At 33.5% G+C, this 18,914-nt stretch overlaps 1 protein-coding gene across 2 annotated transcripts in view; it reads left to right on the forward strand.

Annotated features, from left to right (window-relative positions):
- Nucleotides 1-18,914, forward strand: part of AGO3 (argonaute RISC catalytic component 3) — a 102,549-nt gene that overhangs the window by 17,913 nt on the left and 65,722 nt on the right. For both annotated transcript variants that reach the window (XM_063104112.1, XM_063104111.1), the window contains exons 3-5: nucleotides 10,294-10,414; nucleotides 13,232-13,440; nucleotides 14,351-14,487. In XM_063104112.1, the coding sequence (XP_062960182.1) occupies nucleotides 10,294-10,414; nucleotides 13,232-13,440; nucleotides 14,351-14,487 (467 nt within the window). The remainder of the gene's footprint in view (nucleotides 1-10,293; nucleotides 10,415-13,231; nucleotides 13,441-14,350; nucleotides 14,488-18,914) is intronic.

An 18,914-nucleotide genomic window follows, 5' to 3' on the forward strand; every position in this document is an offset into this window, starting at 1 on the left:
ACAGGATTTTGTGTGGATATATGTTTTTATTTCTCTTGGGTGTGTACCTAAGAGTGCATTCATATGATAACTATCATGTTTAACCTTTTGAGAAACTGCCAGACTCTGCTCCAAAGCGGCTGCACTATTTTATATTCCCAATAGCAGTGTATGAGGATTCTAATTTCTCTACATCCTCACCAATATTTGTTATTATCGGTCTTTTTTTATTATAGCCATCCTAATGGGTATGAAATAGTATTTCATTGTCATTTTGATTTGCATTTTCCTGATGGCTGATGATGTTGAGCATCTTTCCATGTACTTATTGACCATTTGTATATTTTCTTTGAGAGATGTCTGTTTAGGTCCTTTGCCTGTTTTTAAATTGGGTCATCTGTCTTTTCAGTATCAAGTGGTAGGAGTTTATTATACGTTCTAGATAAAAGTCCTTTATTAGATATATAATTTGAAGAATTTTTCTCCCTTTCTACTTGTTGCCTTTTCACTTTCTTCAGGGTGTCTTTTGAAGCACAAACATTTTAAATTTTGATAATATCTACCTTATTTTTTCCTTTGGTGCTTTTACTTTTGTTATTTTGGAGAAGGATATGCTTCTGATTAAAATGATTTTGAGGATATACCCCAGAAAACACTGCCAGTGAAAATCAAATGGTGTAGTTTTGAGTGTTTAGATATCTTGTGGAAATACCGTACAAAATATGTTAGCTAATAAACGAGTTTTATTTTCCTTGTTAACCATTTGGAAGATAGGAAGGCAAATAGATGGTAATTATTTCATATCTCATAATTCTTTTAAAGTAGCATTTAAATAAACTAGTCAGTACAAATTAGTCTTCTGGCTAACATTCCTACAATATATTTGAAATTTGAAGATACTTTTATAAATAAACATATGCCTAAAATCAGAGACTAGTAAGTATTTTTACTAACAACTATCCATATGTCTAGATTTAAATTATAATAATAGCTGTATAGTATTCCATTGAATGGTTCTACCTTGATTTGTTTACTTTTAGTCCATTCCAGTTTTTTTCTTGGGTTAAGTTAAATTAATTTAAGCCAATTATCTGAATTTACCATATGGTTGTACCAAAGTAAAATACTGTTGGTACTGAATTTAAAAGATATAAGGGCTCTGACTGGAATTATAATTCAAAATCCTGCAGTAACTTTTTAAAATTTAAAGATCAGTTTTGGATTTTCTCTGTGTTTTCCTTAGCTATTTAATTTATTGTGCCTTTGTTTTGTGTCAGGTACTGTGCTAGGTTCTGGAGATAACAAGGTTAATAAGACATTTTACCCCTTCTAAAGATTTTATAATCTGTATGGAGTGATGTTCATTATGTAGTTTGATGAAAGAGTAATGATTCCTGCCTTTGTGAAAGGAGTAGGAAGGGGGGTATGTGACATGGTATCTGAATGGAATAGTTGTCCAGTGGACATGGAGAAAGAATAATCCATATAGAGAGAACATGAGCACAGGTAGGACAGGTATGATATGTTTGTGTAATAGAAGTAGGCAGTGCAAATACAGTAGCTAGAGGTGAGTCTGAAAAGTTAGCCAGGGAATAGGTTACGAAGGATCTTAAATCCATGCTAAGATTTGTGAATTCAGAAATAATAGAGGACCACTGGAGACTTTTAAGCAAATGAGGAGCATCTGTTTTTAAAATCATAAGTGATGGTAGTATGGAGAATCAGTTAAAGAAGAGAAAGACTGGAGTCCTGGAGAACATTTGAAAGGCTGTTGTAATAGTCTAGGTCAGTGGTCTTCAAACTATTGGTCATCATCCCCATTAATTAAAATATGTTACAGTAAATAGATAAATATATATGCACACATATTTTATGTTATATTTATAATTACAATTAAAATTATAATTTATAGACATACTGCTATTCTAATATATTATGTAATTATAGAAAATTAAAGGTGAGAAACAATATTTTGAAATAAACCATTTAAAACTATTTATATAAATTGAAAATTTCAGATTAATGGTACCAAAAACCTGATTGGATATGTGCCACACACTTGAACTACAATAAGTTACAACATTCTGAAAATGAATGAATGAAGGAATGAATGAGAGTTCCACTGTTAACTCTTATATGTTGCAGAACTCCTGTCAGTCTCAGGATCCTGGTGTACCATGTGTTACACCTGACATGGACTGAGTGAGGGCACCAGTGTCAATCGATATTCATGAATAACAGTGAACCTTAATTTCTAATTATTAGATGAAAATTAAATATAAATACTTATAATTATTTTCTCATACTCCAGCATACCCCCTAGTACCTCTGGTGCATATTTTTCTGGATCAGAGGTAAGTGTGTTCTAAAACACAGTGGCAGCAGTGATGATGAAGGGAGAGCATAGACGTAAGATTTAGAAGAAGAATGAACAATTTAGATGTGTAGGGAAAGAGAAGAGATAGAACGTTTTCATAGTTCCTAGCTTGTGCAGTGCAGTGCTAATGGCTTTAACAGAAACACATAGTGAAAGGACCAGGTTTTTTAATATTCTGGTTTGGGTATTTGGAAGTTGAATTGCATAAGAAGCATCAAAATGGAGAAGTTCAATAGATTATTGGAAATAAGTGCCTAGAGCTCAGAAGATAAGTCAAAATGGAAATTGAGATTTGTGACTTGTCAGCATGTAGGTGGTAGTTAAAAGCCAGGGAAGTGTGTAGAGTCAGGAGAACTGAGAATAGATCTCTGGGGATGGTATTATTTCAGTTAAGACACATGGAGATTGGAAAAGTAGGAAAACCAGGACAAAGTAGAAGCTATTTCAGAGAAGGCAAGGCAAAGATTGTGATTTTCAAGGAACAAGATTTGATCACAGTGGCAAATGCTAAAAGAAGCCCTGAGTGTAAAGGCTGAAAAAGACCATTACACCTGGATATTGAGAAGTCCGTGGCCTGAGGGGAAAATGTTCAAGAGGCGAGTTGTTAGTGTAAGCCAGATTGAGTTAAATTTTTTTTCTCAATCTAAAGTAATCTGTCAGTTATTTGTGAATACTAGGAATGTTTACTACACTAGTGTGGTTATATAAGTTTATAAAAGAGTTCACACCCATGTGAAATTTATAATGGAAAAAAAGAATTTACATGTAAGATAACTACAAAGATAGTTTATAGTAAGACGCTCTGGTGTACTGCAGATTTTATATTACAGCATATTAAAAATTTAGTCTAAAATATAACCCCTTTTTTCTCTATTCTGCATCGCTTAAAGTGTATCTTGATGCAAAAAGTATTCATTGGCTACCTTCTCTGCTACTTACTACAGAATTATGAAGTTACTTAAAAGTTGGAAGGATACTAGGAGAGACCACCAGCTGTTTTAGTTTTAAAAACCTGTGAATGACTTTGGCATTTTGTTATACCTTACCAGTCTTCCTTCTTTCTGTCTATACTATAATGACAGATTAATTTATTGTAACTCTGGATACTATACTAATGTAAATAGACTTTTGGGGAAAATATGCTTTCATGTTGTGTTTTGTAGACTTAAATAATATTTCCCATTCTACCTTTTGGGTGCAGAGAATTAAGATGTACCTAAAAATGAGATGAAGGTGGATCTCTGTGAACTTATTTCAACAATTAACAGAAAAATAATTTCTTTTCCTCTTTTTTACATTAAAGTTTCCCTCTCCTACCATTTTTCTGCTGCATGAGTCAGGTGGAACTTATTGAAATCACTATTAAATTTTACTTTACAGTCTGTGCACCAGAGCATGATGGAGTCAAAAGATTTGGTACCAGAATGTAGGAAATGGTGATTGAGGTAAGAGTGGGAAGGTAGGCAGTAGCCCTTTGTAAGACCTAATTTACTCAGGTAAATTCCATTTTTGGAGTAACTCCCAGATATTCTTAAGGATTTCTAAATTCTAGCTTGAGTTTCTAAAAAGTGTATTATATTATACAGTTGTCCCTCAGTATTCATGGGGGAATGGTTCCAGGACCCTTCATGGGTTACCAAAATCTGTGCATTCTCAAGTCTCTCCTATAAAATGGCATAGTATTTGCATATAACCTACAGCATATCCTCCCACATACTTTAAATCATTTCTAGATTACTTATAATACCTAATACAGTGCCTACACATCACTTCATTTTCATGGATTCACCATAGTACTCAGCATGCAGCAAATTCAGGTTTTGCTTTTTGAAACTTTGTAGAATTTTTTTTTCCTTTCTGTGTATTTTTGGTCCAAGTTTGGTTGAATCCACGGATGTGTAATCCACAAATGCTAGGGCCAAACTGTATTCCGCAAGAATTCTTCCCTCCTCAGACTAAGGTTATTAGTAAAAGTAAGCCATTAAAGATTGGTTAAAAATTCTTATACCCATTTACTCAGATTTTTCTTTCACAAATTACTTTCCTAAGTATTGTTTTATGTATTTTGATTAATGTAGTTTTCGTTCTTTTTTTTTTCTTTTTTCTATTCTTTTTTTTTTTTTTTTTTGTCTCTTTCGTGACCGGTAAGGGGATCGCAACCCTTGGTGTGGTGTCGCCCGCACCACGCTCAGCCAGTGAGCGCACCGATCCGAACCCGTGGCGGGAGCGGCGCTGCACTCTCCCGAGTGCGCCATGGGGCCGGCCCTTAGTTCTTATTGTAAACTAAGAAACTGTCTTGACAATATACACTTGACTCTTCTGCTAAAAGTTCTACATTTGAACAGAAGATTCTACCTGCCCCCCCATTGTTATAATAAAAGACTAGTGTTCCACAACTACAGTATAGAGAAAACTCAGTTTGTTAATTACCAAAATTCATTCTTTGTCTTAGTTTACTACATTTGATTCTAATGCATTGTAGCATATCCATTTGTTGTTTGGAAAACTTTAATATAATTCTTGAAGTATATTTGTGAGATAATTATGCTTAAATTTTTACATAAATAAAAGCATATCTGCTTTTATTTTCCCCCAAATTATTTTCGCTAATATCCCATTTGGCCCTGAAACTATTATCCCATTTTTGTTGAGAAAAAAACAAAAGTCAGAGACCTCAAGTAACTTTCAAAAAACTTAAGTTGCAGAGTGGGGCTAAAAAAAACTCATGTTTACTTACTTCTTCTCCAATATTTACATTACCACATATTTTAGAAGTTTTTCAAGTTGGCGGTTTCCCAGTTCAAACTTTCTTCGTAATATAGTAGCACCTTTGCTGCTATAGCTGTCTAGATGGCTAGATAAATTACTATTGTTGAAATACCATATGTTCTCACTCATGTGGGAGCTAAAAAAGTTGATCTCACAGAAGCAGAGGGTATGATGCTGGTTACCAGAGGCTAGTAAGGGAAGTGGGTAGGGGCTAGGGAGAGGTTGTCCTCATGTTCTGTAGCACAGTGTGATGACTGTAGTTAACAATAATTTATTGTATATTTCAAAATAGCTGGGAGAGAAGATTTTGAATGTTCCCAACACAAAGAAATATTGAGGTGATGGATACTGTAATTGCCCTGATTTTATTACACATTGTGGTAAATGTATCAAAGTATCACTCGTACCCCATAAGTATATACAGTCATTATGTATCGACAAAAAATAAAAAATTACTATTGTACAGAGTTTTTTCGCTAGTTCCACATGCCTGCCTGATAAAAATTCTAATAAACTATCCTTTGCTCTAGTATCTTTTGAGATAAGAAATGAGAATTTGCAGTCCCTGGATTTGTCATTTTGTAACTTGCATACTAAAATTTTATTAAAATTCTAAGTGTAAAATGTAATTTCATCATATCACTAAGGGCTTAAAGTGAAGAGATATGATAATAACTGTTGGTCCCCACAAAGGCTGATTCCCTTTGTAGCGTAGGTTTTGGCAATTATACCTTGGAACGTATAAGTAGTTGAGTGTTAAAATTGCCTGGTGTACTACAGAATTCTAATGCCATTCCCTTAAGGCTCTGATGTAAATTATCAAACGTCAGTGTAATTATTCATAAAAGAATTTCTGTATTTGATGCCATGATAAAATCTATAGTGTTTCATTATTTGGTATTCTCATAATTAAATTTTACTGTCAGGGCATTGTAGATTATTCATTTCAATCTTAAATTTATGAGGGGTCTTCAAAAAGTTCATGGAAAGATTCATATTATCTTTTAATTCTATGTTTCCACAAACTTTTTGAAGTACCCTCGGATATCTTCTCTGCGGGTTGTTCACATAGCTACTCTTTGAACAATTTGTAGCAAGGATAAACTCAGTTACTTTATCAGATAGTGTAATCCACTTTGAATAACCAGCAGTTAGAAAATTTTGGAAAATTTTGTTCTGAAATCTAGCTGCTGTATTTTTCCAGTCATTTTTCCTAGTTATATCCTCTCATACAAGAAAAATTTTCAGCTCAGTTTTTCATATGATAATCCATCCAAATAGCTGAAGATTTCTTCTTCTTCTTCTTTTTTTTTTTAAAAGATGACCAGTAAGGGGATCTTAATCCTTGGCTTGGTGTTGTCAGCCCCACTCTCAGCCAGTGAGCGAACCGGCCATCCCTATATAGGATCCGAACCCATGGCCTTGGTGTTATCAGCACCGCACTCTCCTGAGTGAGTCATGGGCTGGCCCAAATAGCTGAAGATTTCTATAATTTCCTTTGAGTCTTTCCTATTCTAGACTAAAAGTCCATAGTTTGATTTATTTTTACTTATGTTACATGAATTTTTATCAGGATTGCCTTCTTCTGGTTGTTTCAATTTTTAGGGTCTTTAATTTTTCCCAAATTGAACAGAGTACTCCAAAATGTGAAGTGACCTGTATAATATATTATCTGGGTTATCTGGGTACTTAAATATATGCAATCTGAGTTCTTTAAGGTTGAGGGAGCCACCTCACACTATTAGCTCATTTTGCACTGGTAGTCCTCTAAACACCCTTTCCAGAGGAACATTGGTTGAGATGAGATCCTCTAATTTGTTCTTGTTGCAGTTAAAGTTGTCAAACATAAGTGTGTAGATTACAGTACCTTTATTATATTTCATTTTCATTTAGTTTATTGTCATAGTTTGTCAGTAGCTTTTAACACACTAATTTATGTTTTTAGCATACTAGTCATGTCTCCCACATATGTGTCATTTGGGGATTTTTTTAACAAACAGCTAATTTATTGATTATTTACTATTTGTGGGGCGTTAGATATGTTTCCTTTCCTTATAGTATTGATAGTTTTCTAGGGTGCATAGTTATTCTGAAATAAAAGTTTCCATGAATATTCACGTTAACTTAGAAAAAGTAAAGGAAATTGCCCTGCTCCACGTTATAATAAAACACCTTAGTAATAGTGAAAACATATGGTATTGGCACAAGAACAGACAAATAGATCACTGGGACAATATAGAGATCTCAGAGTCAGATTGATTCATATATGAGAACTGAATAAGATAAAAGTGCCATTACAAATTAATTGGTTAAGTGTAGACTATTTAGTAGATTATGTGGGGAAACTGGCTCACTATATGGAGAAAAATAAAATTGGGTCCTTACTCTTTACAAAGAAGAACAGATGGATTAATAACCAAAACATATGAATAAAACCATAAAGTTAATAAAATGTAATTTATCTTTCTTAGTATTAGGAGCACCTCAAAAGCATAGTGAAAAAATTATTAATTTGATGATGTAAAGTACGGATTTTGTTCAGCACGGACTTTGTTAACAGAGAACATTTTGGGAAAAGATATTTGCAATAACTTATCTAGAATATGAAGGAAACTCCTTCAGTTCGACAAGAATACTGGAACCCCAATAGAAAAATGGACAAAGGAAACAAACAGGGAATTCCCAAAAGGGGAAACACAGACAAATGACAGAATTCTCAAATTCATTGGTAATAAGAGAAATCTAAATTAAAACAAGCTTTTAGTTTACACTCATTAGGCTAGCAAAAATTAGGAAGCAAAGGTGGATAATGCCAAATCTTGGCTGGGACATAGGGAAATGGAAATCTCAAGGAGCATAGATTAGTGTAGCTATTCTGGAGAGCAGTTTGGCAGTTCTTCATCACTTAGTTGATAAAATTCACTTTGACCTAACAGTCTGTTGCTGGGTGTATAATCAGAGATAAATTCTCACACAGATTCCTAAGAGGACATGTAAGGAGATAGATAATGCATTGCAACATTGTTTTGGGTGGCTGGCAGTTAAGATACTCTGAGTCTGCATTGCTGGGGGAGTAAACAGACAACATGTGGAGTACTCTGCATCAATCAAATAAAATGAACTAAGTCACTTAAATTGTATACCACTGATTTTTCACAGATGAAGCTTTTAAAAATAATAAAAATAATTTTAAAAAGAAACAATGTACTGAGCACACCACAGCAACATGAATGGATTTTAAAAATCTAGTGCAGAGGGGTAAAGTAAGAATACATACAAACAGATGGATGTTCATCAAACACATTAGAAGGAATAACTTATCGGGAAGGGGAATGAAGATAGGAAATGGAGATGGAAGGAAAGAAATCAGTTAGAAGAGTGGTCTTATACAGATTATGACAGTGTGCCGTGAACTAAGTAAAGAGAATGATTAATTTAATCTTTTGTACCCGAGAAATAAAAATGAGGTTTGGGGACTCATTTGGCAGTGGTGTGAAAATTGGGTTGGAGAAAATACAAGAAACTTAAAACAGTTCAGATGCTAGGACATGAGGCCTTAATTCAGGATGTTGGTATAAGAAGTACTATGGAGAGGTGGAGTCAACAACTATAACTGGGTGAAGAGATGAGCCAGGTTTTGAATCTGGGTAACTGGTAAGATGGAGGTACCATTAATTAAAGAGGAGTAACAAGTAGAAGATAACCAGATTTAACTTGGGGAAAGTATGTTGAATTTAGGTTTAGATACATTTCATTGGAGGTTCTAGAATTTCATTGAAGAAGATTATCCACTCTTAGAACATTTATGTAGGATATGCTGTGTGCTGAGCATTGTCAAAGCAGTATATTTTTTATCTCTAAGATGTTTTGGCCCTACTATTTCAATCTCCTTCACCATCTTGATTCTTGGGGTGGTTTGGGTGGTTTGCCAGGAATTGGTAAGCTTAAAATTACACCAGTCTGCTGTTGAATAAATAGTGACAAAATAGTAAAAGCATCCTGACTGATGAGATCTGTAAAATTTCACCTGAGAAACTATTGGTAATAATGGCCACAACAGAAAATTTAAAGTGGGAGAAAAATTGAAATTCTTTTGAATCCCAAAATTGATAGGTATCTCAAATCTGTGTTGTAAAATTTACTCTAGAAAAGACTTGATATTGATTTAAATAGTTTCAATAAGGCAAAATTGAAAATGGATAAGATAGAAACTTTATGCCATGTAGAAAATTGCTCTGGGTATCAAGGCAGTTTGATTTTTTTGTTCCAGAAAAATGCTGTCTTTTCCCTCCCCCTCCCCCACTTGAATGAGCTAGATTTGAATCCTTTAAATTTATTTTAAATTATACCAGTACTATGTGAGTATACTCTCATTGTAATATATTTAGATTGTATAAACAAAAGTCACCCTGTGACCCTGTCACTCTCCTTTCTACAGGTAACCACTGTATCTATTTGATAGATATCCTTCCACATATCTGTTCACTGCTTTTACAAATATGCGTGTACAAAAACATATTAATTTGTGGATATTTAGTATCATTCTCTATATAGACTGTAATTTTTTTTTTTTTTTTTTTAAGTGCAGGTCTTGAATGTCTTTCTATACCAATATATTGGATCAAAATGTTTGCTGGGTAAAAATGGAGGTTTCATAATATCCTTACTGGCTAGATACTTTTGTAAGGACGGGGGAGTGCAAGGAATACAGGTGTGTTTGTTGCTTTCAAGAAGCTCACAGTTAGTAGAAATGAAGTATATGATTATTTTAATATAGTAGACTAGGTGTTCTAATAGAGATTTGTACTAGTGCTATTTTAGCACAGAGGAAAGAGCATCTAATGTTTAAAGAAAGAGAGGTGAACATGTCAAGAAATGCTTAGAGATGGTGGGAAGGGTTTTGGGTCAGTTTCTAAGGAGGATATTTTGCAGGTCAGTTGTGTCCTGGAATGATTAAGTAATTTACTGGATTCATTATTCACTGTCTTTTGTGAAATTCATGTCATCCTTTGCCAGCAATCAATCCTTTTGGTGTCCTAAGCCATGGTTCTGAAAGCAAAATCTTTTAGAATTTTGACAGCTTTAAATAGTGCCAGAAATTACTTCAGTTAATATTTTTGCATTTCATCTTGTAGAGGATTATGTGAATGTGTTTTTCCTTTCTTTAGGGAGGTGGTTGACTCAATGGTTCAGCATTTTAAAGTAACTATATTTGGAGACCGTAGACCAGTTTATGATGGAAAAAGAAGCCTTTACACAGCCAATCCACTTCCTGTGGCAACTGCTGGGGTAGGATATACTTTTTGTAAATTGGAAAGCTATTCTTTTGTAATGTCTCCTTTTCAATGTTTTTATTACCATTTTTATTATAAATCATATACATGTAAGTATGTGTCACTTATCTTTTTTAACTTTTTATTTTCAAATAATTCCAAACTTACAGAAAAGTTGCAAGAATAATGTAGAGAACTCTAACATATGCTTTACCCCTTATTTACCAGCATTGTTAATGTTCACCACATTCGTTTTATCGTATTTTTTCTTACTCTCTCTCTTTTGCACACTCTTCATATCTATAGATGTAGCTATCTAGGGAAACACACATACATACTTTTTTTTTCCTGAACCATTCACAAGTAGGTGCATACATCATGCCCCTTTAATATGTAATACTTCACTGTGTATTTCCTAAGAACAAGGATAAAAACCGTAGAATAGTTATCAGCTTCATTAAATTTAATATTGATATGATACTTTTGTCAAATCAGCAATCCATATTCCTTTTTCATCATTTGTTCCAATGATGTCCTTTAGCGTTTTTCCCCTTCCATTACAGAATCCAGTCCAGGATCATGATATAGATGTCATGTCTCTTCAGTCTTTATTCTAGAACAATTCCCCCCCCTTTTTTTTTTTTTTTTTCTCTTCTCAAGTTTATTTGTAGAATGTCCGCCAGTCTGGGATTGTTTGATGCTTCCCCTTGATGATATTCTGGTTATGCGTTTTTGGCAGGAATATATTACATAAGTGTTCTTTCCTTATCAGTGCATCATATCAAGAGGCATGTAATATGTATTTGTTCTGTTAATGATGATGTTAACTTTGATCATTTGGTTAAGTTGGTATCTGCCACGTTTATCCTAACAAGATATTCTTTTTCTCCTTGTAGATAATAAGTATCTTGTGGGGAGATACTTTTTTTTTTTTAATTGTGGTAAAATGCACGTAATGTAAATATTACCACCTTAACCATTTTTAAGATATAGCTCAGTGGTATTAAGTACTTTCACACTGTTGTATAATCATCACCACTGTCCATCTCCAGAACTGTCTTTATCTTGTAAAACTGAAACTCTGTACCCATTAAACAATAACTTCCCATTGCCACCTCCCCTCAACCTCTGGCAACCTCTGTTCTACTTTCTATCTCTATGAATTAGACTCTTCTAGGCTCCTCATGTAAGTGAAATCATACAGTGTTTGTCTTTTTGTGACTGGCTTACTTCACTTAGAATAATGTATCCTTTTGATATAAAACATTTTTTAAAAAATACTTCATTACTTTCTGGCACAGTAAAATGTTCCAGGTTTATCTTATGTTTTCCCTACTGCAGTCCTGCAACTAATCATTTCTTAAAGGAGCCCTGGTTTCTTTTATTTGGGGAATTCATTTTTGAAACCAAAATCTTGATACTGGTTATGCTCATTGCTACTGGGGTATATGTGCTTCTAAGCTCACTCAGTGGACAGAGGTAGGAAACAGAAATAAGTAAGTAAGTAAAACAGATAGACAATAAAAAATATTGCACTTTGTAAATCTAACATATATATATGTTGGAAGTCATGAATTCACATTGATTGTTCCAATTCCAGCCTATCCCTACAGGATTCTTCCTTTCCTCACCCAATTCCATATTGTATATTCTTTCTCCTTTAGTTAGACACGTGGCTCCCCAAAACATCCCCATTTTTTCTCATTCACTCTGTCCTGCAGTACATATAAAATAGTTTCTGAATTACTATACCCATACCACTATAAAAAACAAACCCACTCAAGAAGGGTTGAAGGCTGTTTTTCCAAACTCACCCTTTCTCCACACCATCTGAACTGAGGGTATAGTCAGTATACTATGTTTGAGTTACTTGCATTAGTGTGACTTTTTTTATCCCTTTCCATATGGTTATGTTATTCATTTGGAATGCATTTGAGTTCATTTGATTCTGTCTATATTGGGTTCTATTTTTTTCCCTCCATCCTTGTTGATTTTTTTATTTTATTTTATTTTTTTAAAAAGTAATTTTTTTTTGACAGCTGCTCAAAGCAACTGAGCCAACCAGCAACCTTATTTATTTATTTATTTATTTTTTCTTTTTTCTTTTTTTTTTTTTTTTCTTTTTCGTGACCGGCACTCAGCCAGTGAGTGCACCGGCCATTCCTATATAGGATCCGAACCCGCGGCCGCTGGGAGCGTCGCCGCGCTCCCAGCGCCGCACCCTCCCGAGTGCGCCACAGGCTCGGCCCTTATTTATTTTTTTGAGGATGGCCAGCACAAGGATCCAAACCCTTGATGTCAGTGTTATCAGCACCACACTCTAACCAAGTGAACTAACCAGCCAACCCCCTCATTTAAAAAATTTTTTTCTTTTTTTTAAAGATGACCAGTAAGGAGATCTTAACCCTTGACTTGGTGTTGTCAGCACCACACTCTCTCAAGCTAACTGGCCATCCCTATATAGGGATCTGAACCTGTGGCCTTGGTGTTATCAGCACCACACTCTCCCAAGTAAGCCACAGGTCGGCCCTTAAAAAATTTTTTTAGGGGCTGGCCGGTTAGCTCAGTTGGTTAGAGCTCAGCCTTGTAACACCAAGGTCACGGGTTCGGATCCCCATGCCGGCCAGCCACCAAAAAAAAAAAAAAAAAAAAAAAAAATTTTTAAATATGTAGAATATGTAGCTGTTATTTAAGTTTTAGTCTATTGATTTGACATTAAGATTGATTTTTTATTTTTGTTTTGTTTCCTCTTAGATACTTCTATACGTTAAACATAAAATAATTGTATTTATCTTTTTTAACATTTACCAGTTGACTCTCTTCCCATCAACAGGTAGATTTAGACGTTACATTACCTGGGGAAGGTGGAAAAGATCGACCCTTCAAGGTATCAATCAAATTTGTCTCTCGGGTGAGTTGGCACCTACTGCATGAAGTACTGACAGGACGGACCTTGCCTGAGCCACTGGAATTAGACAAGCCAATCAGCACTAACCCTGTCCATGCTGTTGACGTGGTGCTACGACATCTGCCCTCCATGAAGTGGGTACTTCTGGCTTTTTTTTCTTTTAAGGTTTTAAATGTGAAGGTTTTCCTCCCAGGAATGAGTAGTGCAGGCCTCCCTTCATTAATGCTGTATATTTTGATTATTTCAGTTGAAAAAAATAGCATGCATACAAATTCATTGACAGAAATTAACAAGATGTTCTTTGACTTTTGCAAGTAAATTTACATCATTAGCTTAGCTATTCTAATAAATACGTTTATAGAAAAATGTCTAACCCCTTTCTCCTAGGAGCTATAAATCTTGAGTAACTGATATATTTTCAGATATATTCTGATAGTTAAACCAACTTGTTTTAAAAGTAATTTCACTGTTAATACAGTAGTGTCAAATGTTGAAATTGCTACTCTTTTAATCACACTGGTACCTTGTGTGTGTGTGTTTGTGTACACTCATAAGGGGTCTACAAAAAGTTCATGAAAAGATTCATATTATCTTTTAATTCCATTTTTCCATGAACTTTCTGAAGTCATATATACACACACAAGACCAGTATGTCTTTTTAAAGAAAAACAGTATGTCTTTCAAACATTTATAGAAATAGCTTTTTGATCAATAATTATTTACTCTTTAACATTTTTAAGGTTGGAATTGTTAACTTTTTTTTTTTAACTTTTTAAGAAAATGTTTTAAGTAAAATTTATTCTTATTCAAATTAACATTAATTTGAGAATGGAGAGTTTCAGTGAATGATGCTGATGAATTTTTCATTTACAATGGCTGCTTTATGCTTTCACAAATTTGGAAGATGTTTAGTTTCATATATATTCATAATGATAAGCATCACTAAGATAAATTAATTGTCTGTGCTCTAGTCTCCCCTGTTCTGCAAGTTTAAATACTTGTATGGGAAGAAAAGAATTGAGCATACCATTTTAATTTTTGTAGATATACACCTGTGGGGCGTTCCTTTTTCTCAGCTCCAGAAGGATATGACCACCCTCTGGGAGGGGGCAGGGAAGTATGGTTTGGATTCCATCAGTCTGTTCGGCCTGCCATGTGGAAAATGATGCTTAATATCGATGGTAAGGGAACCAAAGCCATATTCTGTATTGGGTAGTTGATTCTATATGGTGTGCACGTGTGTATGCATATACATTTTATATATAATTATATGTACTGGTGTCTTGAAGTAATATTTGAGCATGTATTATGACAAACTGAAAAAACTTGTTTTTCTTGTATTTCATTTAGAAAACCTTTACACAGAACTTGAACTGGAAAGCTGCTAAACATGAAGCAAGCATAAATGTGAAACCAATGCAAAATATGAAAGCCCTGATATGATTATCTTAGCAATTTTCTATTATAACTCACATTTGTCCTTTTAACTCTAAGTCTGCATTTTATTATACATATTTTAAAGAAAGAGAAGTCTGTTGGTCATAGTGACCCCAGGCGTTATGCCTGCTGCTGGTGCTTAATGTGGTGCTAATTTCATTCTCATTTTTAGGCATTTTCTTACAAATATTTTCAAGCTTATATAAAAGTAGAGAGAATAGTATGATGAACTGGCATGTATGTAGCCATTATTCAGGTTGCCAGAAGTTTTCTGCCATTGCTTAATCTATGTTTCTTCCTCTACTGTAGTGTTTTTAAATCAAATCCTAGACAGCATGTTCTTTTGTCCACCCTACTTGAGTATGCACCTCTAAAAATACAGATTTTTTTTATAAAGCAGCAATATCTTTATCATATGTAAGAAAATGAAAAACAGTCATTTATTTGTACCCTCTAATACTCTGTCTGTAGTCAGATTTCCTTGATTGTCTTAAATATGTCTTATTCTAGTTTGTTGATTTTAATCAGAATCCAAACAAGATCCACACATCACATTTGGTTATTATGCCTTTTTTAACCTAGTAGTCCAATTTCATTCCCATTGTTTGTTTTTTCTTTTTTATGCCATTGACTTCTTGTAGAAGCTTGATCACTTGTACTGTAGAATATCCCCAAATCTGAATTTGTCTTTTTATTATGTCATTCCCTTATTCCTCTATCCCCTATATTTCCTGAAAATGAAAGTTAGCCCTGGAAGTTTGATTCAGTTCTGGTTCAAAATACTTAATAAATTCTTTATATTGTGTCATAATAGGGGAAACACAGTATCTAGTGGTCTCAATTTTAGAGATGGTAAAATTAATCCATAGGTTCAGAGATTAATCAGTAGGTTCAAAGATCTCTCCATTGTAAATTTCCCAATCAGCCTTTCAATTACTAATGTTCTATTCATTGGTCATTGTTACCCGAATTGTTTATTTCACTATGGATTACCAACTGATCATTTTTCTCAGTCTGTTAATCTTTTTTGCATTAGATGGAGTTCTTATGTGGAAAAGCATAATGTTCTGTTGATAATTCATTAGTATTTGATAGCTTTCTTGCTTTCTAGCTCAGCAGGATACTCTAGGCTCATCTTATATTTCCTGCCCGCTACCTGGAATTAGCCATTCCTCCAAGGATTTTGGAGTTTTCCTAATCAGTAACGTAGTTTCCTCACATTTTCCAGCTCCATCTACTATTGTGGATATGGATGATTGAGTAGGGATATATGAGGGTACTTCAAAAAGTTCGTGGAAAAATAGAATTAAAAGATAATACAAGTCATTCCACGAACTTTTTTTTTTCCTGTTCTCTCTAAGGCCAGGACCATGAACTTTTTTTTTTTTTTTTTTTAAAGATGACCAGTAAGGAGATCTTAACCCTTGGCTTGGTGTTGTCCGCACCACGCTCACCCATTGAGCTAACCGGCCATCCCTACATGGGATCCGAACCCGTGGCCTTAGTGTTATAAGCACCACACTCTCCCGAGTGAGCCACAGGCCTGCCCAGGACCATGAACATTTTGAAGTACCCTTGTATTTAGCCCGTCCAGTAGGTCTGTTTTTAATTATTTGCCATTTCAGAACATCATTTCATATATATTTTGATACATCTGTAAGATAAATTCCTGGAGGTGAGATTGATGGGTGGAGGGTAAATGTATTTGTAATATTGATTGATATTGCCACATTGCCCTTCATAGAGGTTGTAAACATTTTGCATAAATGAACAAGAGTAGCTGTTTCTTTATATCATCACCACTAGAGTTGTCAAGCTCTTAGATTTTTGTCAACCAGATTTGCAAGAAATAGTTTCCTTATGTATTTTTAATTTGCATTTGACCACCTTTTCACATATTTCACATATTTGTGTTTCTTTTTTAATGAATGATTTGTTTATTTCCTTTGCCCTTTTTTCCTGTTGGATTTTTGGTCTTCTCATTTACTGAAAGCACTTTCTAAATTAAGAAGATAAGCTCATTGGCTGTAATATGAGTTGTAGATATTATAACTAGGTTCTTATTTGTCTTTTGACCTTTGGTATGGTGGGTTTTTTTGTTTTTTGCCATGTAAAATTTTGTCTGTCTATTGGTACATATGATTGGTCAGTCATTTCTTTTATGACTCAATATCTGATAGGGCTATTTTCATTTTCTCTTTTTTAGGGTTTCCTAGGCCATTCTTAATTATTTTACCATATAAGTTTTAAAAACACCTTGTCTAGATCTAATGGATAAGAGAGGACAGGTTATTATTTTTATTGAAATCTCATTAAATGTATTAACTAAGTTAGGACAAATTGGCATTTTTAAGGTATTGAGTCTTTCTGTCCACGAACATACTGTGTCTTTTTGTTTGTTCAAGGTTACTTTTGTTTCCTACAGGAGAGTTCTAAAGCTTTCCTCACATAAATTTTGCACATTTCTTGTTATTCCTGAATATTTTCTTCTTTTTGTTGCTACTAAATGGATTTAGATTCTAAATGGTTATTGTTTATATTCACAAAGGCTTTTGATTTCTATATACTAACTTTTAATCTCCCTGCCTTATAGAATTCAATTATTGTTTTCGTTTGTTTTTTGCATTATTGTTTATAGTATTTTTTCAAGAGATTTTCTTAAGGTTTCTATGTTACAATCATATCATCTGCAGATAGTAATAGGTTTACTTTTTCCTTTGGGTTTTTATACCTCTATTTTTTTCTTATCAGATTATATTGACTAATTAGACAGGACAGTATTAAACAGTAGTGATTTGTGGGCATCCTCTTTTTGTTCCTTACTTTAGAAACCCAGTGTTTCTGCATTAAGCACTCTGCATAAATATATGTTAGTAAATATTATCATGCTAAAGGGTATCTGTTGATTTTATTAGGTACTTTTAATCAAGAATGTGTGTTATATTTTGTCAGATGCCTTTTTAGCATCTGTGGAACTAATGATATGATATTTTTCCTCTTTTTAAAAAACATTGACCAAAACTGGCATTCCTAGATTTTTTTAATGTGATGATGCTGGATTTCGTTTACTGATGCTAATATCCTGTTATTAATATGTTTTTGCCTATTTCTCCTTATACCTCCTATAATTTCTGCTTTTTAAATTAAAATGCAAAAGTAAGATTAGTCTGTAGTCTTCTCTTTTTTGGTATAGTCTTTTTCAAGCATTGGTATTAATATTATATTTCATAAAAAAATTCACAAGTTTTTCATTTTCTAAACTATACAACAGTTTTACAATAATATTAAAATTATCAGTTCTTTTAAGTTTTGGTAGAATTCCCCAGTAAAACCTTGTGGCGTGGTGTTTTTTGTCTCATTTTGTTTGGTGGGCAACCCTTTTAAAACTTCCTGCATTTATTTTGTGAAAATCAGTCTATTCAGGCTGTCTGGGTTCACTTTTAGTAGGTCATATTGTATTAGAAAATTATTTGTTTTATTCATATCTAATTGTTTTACAAAGAGTAAAACAAAGTAGTTTTACAAAGTAATTTCTTATCATTTTTTGAAATTTTATCTATTTCTTATTTTTTCTCCAACTTCATATTTTTTATATTTATACTTTCTACTTTTTATTCTTGATTAGAGTAGCTAGTTTAGTCTGCTGAATTTTTTTTCACAGCAAAGAGCTTTTTAATTTTCTTTTAGTTCTTCTATTTTCTGTCTCCTTAATTTCTGCTGTTATCTTTATGAATTTTTTCCTCTCCTTTCAGTTAACTAAATTGAACTAAATTACAGTTGTTTTTCTAACTTTCTGAGCTAGATTAATAGCTTACTTTCATTATTTTCTTATTGGTAAAAGTATTTAAAATAATGAATTGTCTTCTGATCACTGTTTTAGTTATATTGCAGATCTTCTAATATGTAGTATTTTTACTATATTGTTTTCTACAAACTCCACAAATTTCATTTGTGTTTCCTCTGTGGTCTAAATATTTGAGAGACTTTTTAAATTTTCAGATGGAAGGTCTTTTTGTTTTCTCATTTTGTTATGAATATCTAGTTTCATTGTGTTGTTAACCAGAAAATATGGTTTGTTTTTCTACTTTTAGAATTTGTTGAGGAATTTTTTGTAACCTAATATATGGTCAATTTTTGTGGTAGTTCAATAGCTATTTCAAAATAAAGTGTA

The sequence above is a fragment of the Cynocephalus volans genome, chromosome 8, assembly GCF_027409185.1.
Source record: "Cynocephalus volans isolate mCynVol1 chromosome 8, mCynVol1.pri, whole genome shotgun sequence".
Lineage (NCBI taxonomy): Eukaryota > Metazoa > Chordata > Mammalia > Dermoptera > Cynocephalidae > Cynocephalus > Cynocephalus volans.